The sequence below is a fragment of the Microchirus variegatus genome (genome assembly GCF_963457635.1).
Source record: "Microchirus variegatus genome assembly, chromosome: 19".
Lineage (NCBI taxonomy): Eukaryota > Metazoa > Chordata > Actinopteri > Pleuronectiformes > Soleidae > Microchirus > Microchirus variegatus.
Window position 1 is genome coordinate 19,899,639 of NC_139820.1, and position 14,382 is coordinate 19,914,020.

Genomic DNA, 14,382 nt, shown 5'->3' on the forward strand with positions numbered 1-14,382 from the left:
CTACTGACTGCAATGATTGGTAGACGGCGGTAGGTGGCGCCACATGACGCCAAAACATGATTTCAAGTCTGCAAAATATTTTTTTTTAATGGAAATATTTTGTCTGTACTGTTGTTGTTGGTGATTTCAGTTTGTTATATGAACATTATTCCTGAGTCTCTGTGACATATTAGCAGGATTTGATGATTTATTACATAATGCACCTTTAACTTTGTTTTGATGTCTGAGGTCACCATTTTGGACCACCATGTTTTCAGAATAGCCTAGAATGGACAAACTAAACATCTTTTGAATGTATAAATGCTAACAGAAGGCTACATGCATACATATATTTTGCATACTGTGCCTATAAAGACAAAGTTTGGAGAAACACTGATCTGAGATAGGATTGACATCTACAATAATCCAGTGCAGCTTCTGGACTTACAGAGTGTATTTGATCTGCAGCTCAGGACCTCTCCGCCCTTTCCAAAACCAAAGAACATGTAGGAGATATTCCTTTTATTTATGAGAGCCAGCACACACTCGGTCTCTTTGGGCAGAACTAATATTATTTTGAACACATTAGTTCTGCCGAGGAGACTGAACGTGTGCTGGCTCTCACTGATTCCAACATATTTACAAACTAATTAGGCCTAAAGCTTCCATTGCGCTCTGACCTATTCGGAGGCTTGATTTGCCACAACATCGCACATCTCTATTACCACCTTGCACCGCTATTCATTACAACATGGGAAGGATCCCATGGGATCCCAGCCTAATGAGAAAAAAGCTTTCCACTCCCACTCTGTTCCACAGCCTCTTCTCCACCGACTCCAGCCCATTATCCACCCCCAACCTCCCAGACACACACACACCCTTTGTCTCTGGGGAGCAGTCAGCTTATATGATGTATAAGGTGACATCTTTATTTCACTAACCTAGCCTGGCAGCTCTATTAGCCAGTCCACAGCCTTCCAAACCTTTCCCTGTCAATGAGCTTATTCTCAACTGTCTAGTTCACTTCCCCCGCCCAGTCTGTCTCTATCGGTGATCAAAACAGTCGTTATTATACATCCAGAGTGGAATTACGCAGTGCTGTTCTTGGTTTTAACAGGGGCCTCGGGGGCCCAGCGTGGCCCCTGTGATATCAGACTGACCACACATTATCATCACTGATGGAACCAGACAGTGATGGAGGATTCTTCTTTAGATTTAACATGACACAGATCACACAGGCTCTATCCTGGCTTCCTCCTTGATTCATGGCTTTCAAATCTAAATCTAGCATAAATCCCATTTTATGTTAATTAAAAAAAATCATAGATAAACGGTAGAGACAATCCATATCTTTAAAATCTCATCCTAGCATTATACTATATGATTTTATGAGTATTTTATGGTTTCACGTGGTGATGCTTCATCACCTTTTAAACCTATTTCACGGTGAATATTAAACTGAAGCTTGGCTTTAAATAAAAAAAATGTGATCACAAATCACGTCGCAATATCTGTCGGGAAAAATGACAATTAGATCCTCAGTCCTAACTGTTAACATTTGCAAACGGTCAGGTGTCAGGTTGCTGTTTTTCAAATGTTTTTCTCACCTTTTATTACTAAAAACACCTCATCAATCCACTCTGACACATGGAGAAAACAATGCTCCTCAGTCTTCTCGTTTAAAAAGACAGTGCACAATTATCAAACCTCAGCCTGTGATTACATTTAAATAAAATACATCAGCAGTAACACTAGTTTAAAAAAAACCTGGATGACTGGGAGAATAATTCAAACATTGATAACAAAATAACACCAATGTCTTGCGTTGACATGGAAGACTCAGTAAAAAAATGTCTGATTAACCTTTCGACTTGTGCCGAGTCATCCTCGGTGTGTTTTGAGGTGTGACACTCTGTAGCACCACATTTCTCAAATCATTACTCTTCAGTGCACGGAGCTTCTCAGGTGTACGTGTACATACAGTAACATGAGGTCAGTGTCAGAGGCCGCAGATCTGTGAATGAACTGCTCTGTAGAGGTCAAACTATAGGGCACAATCATCTCATTCCTTTTATTCACAGCCTGTGTTATAATTTGCTGAGGTCATAAACAAAACACCAAGCTTTCCAATTAGCATAATTTATGACGACGAGAATGAAAGAGAAATAAAAGTAAAGGGAGCCGGAGAAAAACACCCAGTGTACAAGTGAGAGTAAGAGAGAGGCATTAAGACAACGAGTGTACAAATGAGAAGGAGGGAGCGTTGGAGGAAAGAAACAGAGGGATAGTCTTTCTTTGTTTATCTCCAGTGAGAAACAGACGGCCACATCCATTGTGCTGTGATAAGATGGGTTATCAGCAGTAAACAAGGCCTGGGCCTGTTTGAATGGAGCCCAGAGTGACTGAATACACTCTTAAAAACAGATATGTTCAAATAAGTCTGCATGTCTTATCCTTTTCTCAACACGAGCCCATGTTTTCACTTTGCAGCGCTCACTGGCTGTATAGAAGAGAAATCTCATGTCATCGCTGCTCCGACTGAAAACTTTCAAATATATACACTCACTTCTCCAGGCGGTAAGAGAGGTAAAAGGTACTGCATCAGCTGCCTGAATCTATTCCACAAATAATCCTGTAGAGTCTATAAATGACACTTTTGGAGCAGATTGATAGCATGTTGAGCTAAGAGGAGCAGCTAACGAGATGCATTCAAAGACACCGGGAAATGTAATCACCTGTGGTTTTCACAAAGAGTTGAGCTTAAAGGTGGACATTCAAGAAACCAAAGACATTCAATCTAGATGCATCACAAATTAGGAAGTTACTAAAGGAGAGAACATTTCAGGTTTTTATAATAAATATAAAAAGCTGAATATGAATGAATAATCAATTTATCAAATGATTGACAATTTGTGACGTCACTGGCCACGCCCCTTCTTCTGGCTCTTCTAAACACTCACACAAACGAGTGGAGGACCATCGCAGACCAGTCACTATCCTGCGCCGCTCCGTATTGCGAACTCATTTGAATTATGAAACACTTTTTGCGGCGAACATGAAAATGAAAAAGCATTTCTCTGTTTGCTTTGTCTTTTAATTAAGGCACAGAATAAGCAGTCTAGAAGTTGAAAATTAAAAAGCAGTTTGGAATATTGATTATTAATTTTATTTATGAGTCAAAAAATGCAGCTGCATTTTGAAAATGAAAAAGAATTTCTGTTAATGCATTTTCATTTGGATAATGGCACAAATTTACTTCCATCAGGTATCAGGTGTACTTTACAGACAACTATAACAGTATGCCACCACCAGAGGGCATCATTGTTCACAAGTATTGTTGTGGTACATATGAAACTGAATGCAAAATTTCTTCCCATTAAGGCACAACCATCACTTAGATTACATAGTGCCCTTTGAAACAAAGTGTTAGCAGCTTCTGTCTGGATATGTCTACCAACTGAGAGACTGTAGCTTGTTGTCATTCAAACAGAAGTCAACCAACAGGCTGCTTCACTCTCCCATCATTCAATAAACGAGCCCCTCTCTCTGTCTGCATAACACACCTCTCTCTTTGGATTCCCCCGTTATGGGAGACTATACTGAAAGGACTGTTGAGAGAGAGAAACCAATCGTGTGGTGTGTCAGTGGCCCGATAGAGAAGGACCCAGTAATGGAAGGCCTTTTAAGGCTAAAAAGGAAAAGCTAATTATGATAAAGGGGCTGTAAGTTGTGTGGTTATCGCGGTGCTGGGCCTGCTGGTGCAGCAGACCGCTCTGTGACAGTGATAACCAGGCAGAGAGAGACGCCCGGTGCTCTGTCACTGTCACACTGACGCTCTCTTCGGCTAAAGATGGATTTACATGCTGCAACTTTGATGTGTTTTCTCAACTCATAAAGCCGTTTGCATTTATTGGTCTTTTGTTTCTAATGTCTGTGTACCAGCTCTCCATCTCTGAAATACTGGAATACTTCAGGGTTTTAGAAGTGTGGTGTTATGAGCGCACGGCCCGTTTTCTCACCATTAGAAAGCCTTTTCTGCCTGGAATCTGAAGTTTGATGTTTTCAACATCAATGAAGCCAATGGAACCTGAACGTATGAATGTATTTGAGAGACCACTGGTCTGGTTAGCTTGTGTCTCCATTTAGATTTAGATCTCAAACAACAGCAGAATGATGACGCTAAGCTGGACACAGATAGACATATCAGCTGTCACGCTGTGAGCCACATTAGTGGTAATAAAGAGAATGAATGGGTACATCCTCCCCTCTGCTCACCAATTCCCTTCTCTCTGCCCCTGTTTCATTATGCATTATGGCTGCATCTGGCTATCTCACCTCTCCATGATGTTTTTACTGTAAATATTTCCGTCCCCCCTTTCTCTCTCACTCTCTTACTATTATGCCCCTGTTCTGAACAGAGTCATTAAAAGACAGAAAACAGGAAGAGGACACATTTCCCACAGAGAGTGTGAGGCGTGCAGCGCAGGATTACCAGGGTTTAGTCATTTCTGTGGTTTAAAAGCAACCAACTTATTTACTTATTCCATCCAGCCTGAACACTTAATCATGCTGAAAATGTCATAAGGCCACATTTGAACAATCACGTGTCATCTCAGTCACAGACTGAATCTGACTGACAAACTGCAGTTCTTTTTATTGCCACTAGATGGTGTGAATAAAAAGTACACTACACTGGAACAAAGGTAGATGTACTGTTTTTGTAAATCAGCTAATCAGCTAATTGACAATTAACATCTTATCTTATATTTAAAAAAAATAAAAAATGAATAAATCAAAATTCCAGTTAATTTAGCACTAAATTTTAGCTGTGTTAACATGAACAAACAAGACAGAAGTACACGCACTGAGGGGTGATGGTGCTATTGTTAGTTAGCATCTGTAATCTTTAACAACAGTGTGTGAAGTTATATCTATTATTGTCCCATCCTTTGATTTCTGATAGAATGTTGCCATCTGCTGGCCATGCTCCATACTGCAGTATTTGATTGACGGCATTGGCCTGCATCGCGTATAAAAAGCCCTTATTTGAAGCCTTAATTATTATTATTAACAAAAGTATTCATGTCTACAGATCTATGAGTAGGGCTGTTAAAAAAGCTCTAGAGTGCTTGCTCAGTTACAGGTCACTCAGTCTCAGAACTCAGACAGTAAATCCAGGACACGTTTCCATATCCGCAATAATGTTAAAGCAGCAGGAGCAGATGACTGCATGAACCTTGAATCAGCTCATCTTAGTTTGAGGAGTAAAATATAGTGTGAAACGATATAACATAGCATGAGACTCACCACTTTGCGCATCCTGCTTTTATAGTCGATGTTAAGTTCTTTATGTTTCTGCAGCGCAGCTTCCAAAGACGTCTTCAGATCCAGTGCTCGCCTCAACAGCTGCTGCTCTGCACCTGCTTTGGTGAAGACCTAAACACACACACACACACATAGAGAGGGTGGACATGGGCTCACAGGCCACAGGTTTGAGACCTCTGGTTTCTAAGGAAGTGGAACCACTAACTGGTTCAGTGTGTAACAGTGTGTACTGACCTGCACCCAGGCCTGCACAGCTGGTAGGTGTTTGGTTGTTATCAGTCTGTGGAGGTCTATCACCGTGGAAACCACTGCCTCATTATCCTCGTTCTCCTTTACATGCAAACCTGAGAGTAAAAAAAATAAATACATTTGATGTAGAAGCTTTTTCAAGCTTTTTGTTGATTCCTAATAGACTCAGTTCTAGGAATTCAAGGTAATAATAAGACCATGGGCTAACTAATGGGCTTCAATGCTAGCTAACTATTAATAATATTAATATAAACATTATCTTGGCCAATTTTATCTCAGCAACTTACTTTTTTTGCATATGATGAGTGCAAACTTGGCCAATAATTGGCTTAACTGTAAACTTTTAAGGATGTGAAGTACAGTGTTTCTAATAATTTCCCACATGGAAATAGCACAGAGACATGACAGAGGCAGCATGTGTTAATCACAGTGTGAGCAGGATCATAATAAACGGCTGTTTCAGTCAGCTGTACATGAGCTGTACTCACCAGGACTGAGGTTCAGGGACAGACTGTAAGCGTGAGAAATGAGCCCCGAACTCCGAATAAACACGTTTTCATTAACATGCTCCTCCTCCTCCTCTTCTTCTTCACTACTTTCCTCCTCCTCCTCAGTCTCTTCTTCCTCATCTTCCACCTCGCTTCCCTTCTTCTCCTCCTCCCTCTGCTTGTCTTCATCTTCAGTTGTTTTTTCCTTCTGATTTTTCTCTTCCATGCTATTCCTCTTTTCCTTGTTCTGCGTTATTCTTTCGTCTTCCCCTGTGTTTTCTGTCCCGGTGCTTTTTATCTCCTCCCTGCTCTCCTCAACCTCTCGTTTTATTCCATCTTTCCCAACATTGCTCAAATCCTTGCTACAACAGGGCTGTTCATCATCTGATGGGCATTTGTTGCTGCTACTGCTGCTGACTCCTCCTGTTTGAATGCCTGTGAGGTCAAACTCAGGGAAAAGTAGCCTCATGCAGGATTCCATCTCTGTCAGAGTCGCCTCCATTTCCTGGTATGACTCTGCAAAAACGAATAACAGTAAAAACAGTGTTAGACCACAGTGTTAGTCTACACTATGTTCTCTAGACTAGAAGAGGGTAAAAACATGTTTTATGAAGTCACCATGACCTTTAACCTCTGGACACCAGAATATAAACAATTAACCCATGAGTCTAAGTGAACAAACGTGGAACTACCACCATTGCTAAGGTTTTTTTTCCTTTACCCTCCATGTCTTTTGTAGCTGCCTCCACCTTCTCCTTGTAGATCCTCTCCATTCTCCTCTGTCTCTCCTCCTCCCTCCTCCTCTCTGCCACCGTCCTGGCTTCAGCATCCTGGAAGTCCACCTTAAGAAAAACATGGAGAATTCTAGTAATTTACATGTGGAACACAATATGGGACACGGTCCAAGTAGAGAGGAAGGATTACACTCAGTAAAGCTCCTGTAAAGATACACTTCCTGTCTGTCACTGTAGCTTTAAATCACATATTTATAGGACAAATGGCAACAATACTTCAAAATTCATGCATTTCTTAAGTGTACCACAGGTCGTCATTCTCACCTTCTTAACTTGTTTGAGGAAGTGATAGCCCAGCGCCAACTTCTTATAAGCCGTCCCATAAGAGGCCTGCCACGACTGGACAGTCCGGAGTGCCAGTGACCTGAGCTTCCTGGCCACTTCTTTAGGAGGAGGAAGAGGCTGATCTGAGTCGATCTCCACTGTCAGCTCCAAGAACTCCTGCACAACAAGACGTTTCAAAGTAAAAACATCTCCAGAAGCATATAGTTTCCACTTTGACAGTGTAGCAATTGAGATGATGCTGAAACCTGTTATTCAGTGAAGTCATACTACTTCTGTGATTTGAACAACCAACAAACAAACTGACTTATATACCTGGAAGTTGTCCACCAGTAGTGTCCTGAAGTGGTGCGACCTGGAGAAGAGCTCCGTGGTAATCTGGAAGGCCGACAGTCGCACCTCACAGTGATCCTCGTTGAGCTGGGACATGACTAAGTGGTACAGGTGATCTACGCAATCATTAGACACTCTGAGAGGAACAAAAGGTGACATTGAGCTGGGATTAGATGACATGACCAGAAGGAAAAAATGCACATTTGCCTTGAGAATAAAACACTTCAATGTTTCTTTACAACTATAAATACTGTTATATTTCTTTCCATTTTTTAAGGAGATCAAAGCACGTGAAATGATTTGTGACTGGTGAATATAGACTATAACTATTTCTCGGTCCTCCACTGTCCACCATCTCTGTAGACACGAGTCACGACACCTACTTGCAGATCTTTTTGATTTCCTTCATCTTGTCCTGGTCGAGCTGTGGCTGTCCTGATGTGGTCAGCTCCTCCACCAGCTCGGACAGACGCTCTCTGTGACTCAACTCCATCACTGGATTTTACTGGACAAGAGATTAAAAAAACAAGCCTACTTAGGAAACCACCAATCAGTGACGAGCGAGATGCGATAAACAGGTGTTCTTTCGAGTTCCTTGTACCTAAACATTCACTGAGTAAAATAGGGTGCAGAACAGTGTTTAAAATTACTATTCTCAGAGTTCCTCCACATTTTAAATTTCAAAATTCCATACTTTTCCAGACTCAAATTTCCATAATTCTTGGAGGACATCTGAATAACAATTGTTAGATGCTCATTCTTCATGAAGCCAGCCCTTGGAAAACTTGCATCGACCCATGACACTGTCACTGCTGACAATAGGTGGCTGGCTCGACGATACGTATGGAAAAAAAAAATTAAATGAGAGATGAAAATAAATGAGAATAGCAGTCGCATCAAATTAAATTCCATACTTTTCCATCCCATCCAGCTGATTACCAAAGGTTAAAGGCTGCAGACGGATTGACAGGCTATATTTGACACACTTTGTAACTCAGCTGTACACAGTGAAATCTTTTCCAAACAACATAGGTCTAACGAGGATCCCAACTTAAAGTGTGTTAAAAAAGCAGCCCCTGCTATAGACCTCTTTTACTACATTTTCCAGATAATTTCAACACACACGCACACACCATGGAATAAATGCACATGCTCTAGCTTAAACTCCATCCCAGCCTTCAGACGTGTGTGACGAAGGTGGAGACACAGTCTGCTCTGTAAGGCCTTACTGGACAGTGTCTTCTCTATTTCACCCCAACTGTATTTAGTGTTTGTGATGACTGGTGACAAGAACACCAAGAACACCAAGAACACCTGCTGCCTGTTGTACAGACGCGTATATCCACCCTCATACACTGGATTGACTAATTTCACTCAGAGTAAGACATTTGGTTTGCTGTACTACTTTATGTATGATAGCTACACATACTCTAACCAATACGATTAGTTTAAGATACATTATGTATTCGAACCTTTTCTCTTAACAAGACAACATGTATAAACACTGGAAGGAGCTGGTGTTCAGCTTATTTTGGACCATAGTGAAAAAACTACAATTGTACTAGCTGTTGTCAAGCTAACAAAAGTAGAAAAACACAGCCACTACGTACCAGCTGCTAGCTTGTTATAAAACACTGAACGTTGGCAAAGGTTGGGTCCGAGTAAACCGTGTGAGCCGCTCTCCATTCATGACTAATGTCAAAATAATGTGACGGCAGCTCTTTATATTGTTGTTATCCTATGTTTATGTTCAGCTTCCGCAAACTGCACAGTTCATTTCCGCTTACCTCTTCAACTTCCGCTTTGACTTTGTTATTATGGGCGCACTACCGCCACCGTGCGGCCCGGTGCGACACTTATGATGGCGTTTGATTGCTTAGTTACTCAAATAGAGAAAAAATATACACAATTGTTAGCATTAAAAGACTAAACCAGCAAGAAATACTTTTGTAATAGAAATTATATTCTATAAAAATGCATTTGATTACAAGTCAGTCTTTATTATGGACTCCTAGTCCAATAAAATTATATTATTAATTAATGTTTTTATTATTTATTATTAATATTCATGCTTTCCCTTTTTTCTTTTTTATCTTCTTCCATATCTTATTTATTTGTATTTGTGTGCTGCATTTTTTGATTCACTCCACCAAACCATGGAAAAGTAATAGTGCTTAAATCTACAAAAATCCAACTATTTTAAGTGTCACTGGACCTTTAACTTGTAAACACTGAATCCCCAACACCCACTTTCCTCTTTTTACATTCATTTATTAATAAATAAATAACCAAAACAAAGCAAGAATAGATTACAACAGAGTCCTCTCTATTCAGAGCAGACAATAAAATAATAATGTCAGTCTGAAAGACCATCAATGAAACCTCGATTCATCAAAGTCAACGTATGGATCCATTATCTTCAGGACCAGCTCGCTCAGCTGTCCACACACGTCGTGTCTCCATGAGTCACGTGGAAGTCACCGTGTCACTCTGGTCATTTCAGTTTGAATTGTAGAGCATCTATATGTTCTACGATCTCTGCATAGTAGCTGTTCTCCTCTCCCACTATCATCTCTGACTGGGCCATGTCCTGGTACTGTTCTCGCAGAGAGAGCAGGGAGCCCAGCAGAGATCCGTCTGAGCGGTACTGATCCAGACACACCGGAGCCATGGCCAACAACGCCCTCAGAGCCTGAGAGGACGATGACACAGTGAGTGAATGGATTGTGTTCATCTCTTTGACTGCTCTCACTGTTTCACCCACCTTCTCTCTGTGATCGTGCTCTGTGGACTCCAGCAGCTGTGGCACCAGACTACACCAGCCTTTCTCCTGAAGCTCCTCCTCCACAGACACCTGAGAGTACTGCCGCACACGCTCCTCATGGGCCGCATCCAAGACCTGGTCCAGACCTGACTGAGAGATCAGCTCCTGGAGGAGGAACATTATAGACATTATTGACCAAATAAATGTTCTTATGTCACAGAGAGTGTGTTTGAGTTGTACCTTCTCACTGATCATGTCGTACAACATGGTGACGACACGCGTTCTCAGAACTCCGCTGGTGTCAGCCCTGAACAGCTCTGACAGGACCTGCAGTCCCCCACGCGACAGGAAGTTATGCTGTGCATGGGGGAAGTGACGCAGGAGGGAAGCCACAGCAAACAGGACCTGACAGGAGGACACAACACATGACTGACTGATAGTTGTTGCTGTCATGGTGGTGATGGTGATGGTGAGAGTGAGTCAGGGATGATTCACCTTCTTTTTGACTCTGAGTGGCAGACCAGTGGCCAGAGCAGTCAGGAGTGTCTGCAGAGCACCGTTCTCCACAGCCTGGACCTGCACCACTGGATTACTGCAGGACACACACACACACACACACACACACACACACACACACACACACACACACACACACACACACACACACACACACACACACACACACACACAATTATGATGCAGTAAAATGCAACAAAGGTACAGTCTTCTCAGTAACATCGACCCACAGAGATTCAGTCACGAGTGTTTATCTCGAAATTTGAGTGGTGTGACCACCAGGAGACTAACACACTAATAACACACAAACACACTAATAACACACTTATACACTAACAAACTAACACACACATGTAATTTCTTTGATTTCACGAATGCAAAATGATCTTACTCCATTATATTAGAATTAGGATTACATTATATTAGGATAAGATTATATTATATTAAGATTCCCTTATGAGTCAGTCATATTCACATTACATTAGGATTATTAGATTAGGATAATATTATGATTAGATTTGGATATTAGATTAGGATTAGATATCAATTATTAGATTAGGATTGGAATATATTAGGATTAAATTTGCATTTTAGATGGGGATTCGATTTGGATTATTGGATTAGGATTCAATTTGGATTATTATATTAGGATTGAACTTGATTTGGATTATTAGTTTAGGGTTTGATTTGGATTATTAGTTTAGGGTTAGATTTGGATTATTAGATTAGGACTACATTTGGATTACTAGATTAGGATTAGATTAGGATCATATTTGGATTACTAGATTTGGATTATTAGAGTCAGATCAAATTAAATTAGGATTAAGACATTTCCAGGCATGACTGGATGAGCACATTAACGTCACATGGACCACAGCAGACCTCAGTGAAATCAGAGATCTGTGTTACATTAACATTCTTAATGTTCTAACAACATGGTTGTGATTGCTTCTGTCACAGTAGAAAGATAATCCATCACCTCCAGAGCTGATGTAATAGAGTCATGTACAGATAGAGAGGAGGACATGGTTCAGAGTACAGTCTGTGGTTTGGTCATGTACAGCTGTAGCAGACACACGCTTATTTTCTTTAAAGACATGATGTTCTTCATCTCTTTACCTGGCCAGAGCAGATCCCAGCACAAACGCACACCTCTCCTGTAATCTGACGTCTGAGCTGTTCAGGCCGTGGAGAATCAGCTGGAGACCCCCCATGGAGCACAGATTCTGAGCATTATCCACCTGGAGCACAGATTAGCACACTTGTAACATCATCTCCACGTATATGACATGTGTATGACACGTGTATGTATGTTCACCGTGTTACCTGGTGCACCAGATACTCCAGCTCCAGCAGGATGTTTAGCCTCTGCTCTGTGGTGGCGTTGCTGCTGCTGTACTGGTCCAGCAGACGCCTCATTATCTACACAAAAACCCCACACAACTCAGCTTCACGTACCATACAGCGCTTTAACATCCTATTGTATTCATTCATTCATTCTTCTTTAGCTGACACATTCAAGTACCTGAACATCCGTCTCCACCAGCAGGTCCAGCTGAGCCATGTCTTTCTTTAACTCCTCTAGGGGGCGGAACTTGGAGGCGACGGAGTTCTACAAAAAGAGCAAGGAAAACAGTCACATAGTAAACATTAGCCTTGTATTGGTAACTGTTGGTGTGTGTGTGTGTGTGCTCACTGGATTCAGGTCCTCCTTTATCTTCTTCATGGCCTGTTTGAGCTCATCAGGACTGAAGGAAGACTCTTCTCCCTCCCTGGGAAAGACACAATCACTCATGAATATCTGTATAACACAGACTAATTAATGAGATTTACATCTATTAGACAGTGAACTGAAGCGTGGGGGCAGCAGACATCTGCGCCTGGAGAGCAATGGGGGTTGTATACATTGCTTGTCCTGGGTTTCAAACCCTCAACCCTCCAGCCACAAGCTCAGTGCCCTTCCACGTGGCCACAGGCTGCTGCTCCTTGTACCTGTGCTCCTCCTGTGTGGAGTACTTGAGCTGCTCTTCTCCCAGTCTGACCTCCCTCTGACCGGTCTGCAGGTTCAGCCTCACATGGGAACCTGCTGGTACTGCCTGACCTGCACACACACACACACACACTCTCTCTGAGACACAGTCTCGGTGATAAACTCAGTGTTTCCTCCCGTTCATTACCTGGTGTGAGTGTTTGCCACCTGTCAGTAGGCTGCACCACCTGCAGGTTTTCCATCACCTCCTCCTCTTCAACCGTTTCTCCTCCTTCTCCCTCTGCTTGTTCCACCACAGTTAGTGCAGAGTCAGACTGCACACACAGAGGAGATACTGGATCAGATTGTTCTTCTCGTGCTTTCATGTTAACACTCTCTTACTCTTAAAATACATAATGCAGTACAAGACGAGTCACCTTCTGGTCAGGAACACTGGCTGTGTGCTGGCACAGCATCATCATCATCATCATCAGGAGGAGGACAGAGGTCAGGGATGTGCAGCATCCTGTGACTCTTCTGGACCTGGACCTCATGGTGACTGAAGGTCACTGAAGATACACTGGAACAGAATGAAGACACACTTTAAACAGAGCATCACCTGCAGATGGTCATGGTCACATGTTACCATAATACCTTAGAACCAGGAACCAGATTTTTTTTTCCGATTTTTTTGTGCCATCTTCATGCACAGATATTTACACATCTATCACAGTGTTCCATATACAATGACACTCACAGTATTCAAACTCATCTCATTATGCAGTGTGCAGTTTTTGAGCAGAGACCTACAAAATAGACTTAGGGCTTAAAGGGTTAATTATCAATTATCTTTAAAAAATAAAAATGAAAATAAAATAATAATCTAGATAATCTAGTCCAGATTTGAGAAGTATGTGTACAGTGGTTTTGGATCAGGACCTGGTCCAAAGTGGTCTATGTGCTGAAAAAACAGTGAAATGTGCCTAAATAAATATATAAAGGTTTCACAAATCAGAGACTGTGTGTTTATGAACCGCCAGGGTCTGTAGACCCAGACCTGGTCTAATGAGGTCTGGGTATAAAACAAGAACGCTCAAATGTCCCCTTTAGCATTTTTATTTAGCATTTAGCATTTAGCCTTCTTCCTACACTGAACAGAAGTGTTATCCCTAAACCATGACCATAACCAGTAAACACAACACTAACCTTAACCAAGACCAGGTGTTTGTCTCCGGCTGGTCCTGACAAGGTCGGTGTTTATGACAGAAAGCGTCCTAAAGACGAACACACACACACACGGAGGTGAACTCACCTCTCTGACTGAAGTCAAACGATGAAACACAAACATTAAACACAAGTGATGTGTTCACTATCACTAACACACGTTTGACACTTGTGACGTTATCTTCTCATTGGTCCACGTTAAAGCTCGTGGCTGATGACACCACGATGAAACCGTGTGTTCAACTGCAGCAGGCGGCGCTGCTGCCACCTGCTGGTGTGGAGTGAGAACAGCAGCTGGCAAAATGAATTTTTGAAATTCAGGAAATTATCCAGTCTCTTTCTTCAGACATTTAAATTACATATATATATATATATATATATGTATATATATACATATATATATATATGTATATATATACATAAAAAAAAATATAGAAATATATATATATATATATAAAA

At 41.5% G+C, this 14,382-nt stretch overlaps 2 protein-coding genes across 3 annotated transcripts in view; both read right to left on the bottom strand.

Annotated features, from left to right (window-relative positions):
* The window catches only part of uvssa (UV-stimulated scaffold protein A), a 29,277-nt gene extending 20,078 nt beyond the window's left edge, over nt 1–9,199 (bottom strand). The window contains exons 1-8 of the mRNA XM_083906101.1: nt 9,061–9,199; nt 7,834–7,955; nt 7,433–7,586; nt 7,100–7,276; nt 6,763–6,883; nt 6,195–6,557; nt 5,539–5,648; nt 5,287–5,415 (exon numbers count right to left, since the gene is read on the bottom strand). Coding sequence (XP_083762227.1) covers nt 5,287–5,415; nt 5,539–5,648; nt 6,195–6,557; nt 6,763–6,883; nt 7,100–7,276; nt 7,433–7,586; nt 7,834–7,943 — 1,164 coding nt within the window. The 5' untranslated portion in view covers nt 7,944–7,955; nt 9,061–9,199. The remainder of the gene's footprint in view (nt 1–5,286; nt 5,416–5,538; nt 5,649–6,194; nt 6,558–6,762; nt 6,884–7,099; nt 7,277–7,432; nt 7,587–7,833; nt 7,956–9,060) is intronic.
* A 509-nt stretch (nt 9,200–9,708) lies between these two features.
* On the bottom strand, nt 9,709–14,099 carry sil1 (SIL1 nucleotide exchange factor). Of its 2 annotated transcripts, none has more exons than XM_083906507.1 (12): nt 14,012–14,099; nt 13,137–13,279; nt 12,908–13,034; nt 12,723–12,831; nt 12,427–12,502; nt 12,256–12,342; nt 12,057–12,152; nt 11,850–11,971; nt 10,710–10,806; nt 10,455–10,619; nt 10,215–10,379; nt 9,709–10,142 (listed from the first exon to the last, which is right to left on the bottom strand). In XM_083906507.1, exons 2-12 carry the CDS (start codon nt 13,251–13,253, stop codon nt 9,945–9,947), a joined length of 1,359 nt encoding a protein of 452 aa, XP_083762633.1. In that variant the 5' UTR covers nt 13,254–13,279; nt 14,012–14,099; the 3' UTR covers nt 9,709–9,944. The 2 variants fall into 2 exon arrangements, with proteins under 2 accessions (XP_083762633.1, XP_083762634.1); XM_083906508.1 differs by having other exon boundaries at nt 13,906–14,034.
* Nucleotides 14,100–14,382: the final 283 nt, after the last annotated feature.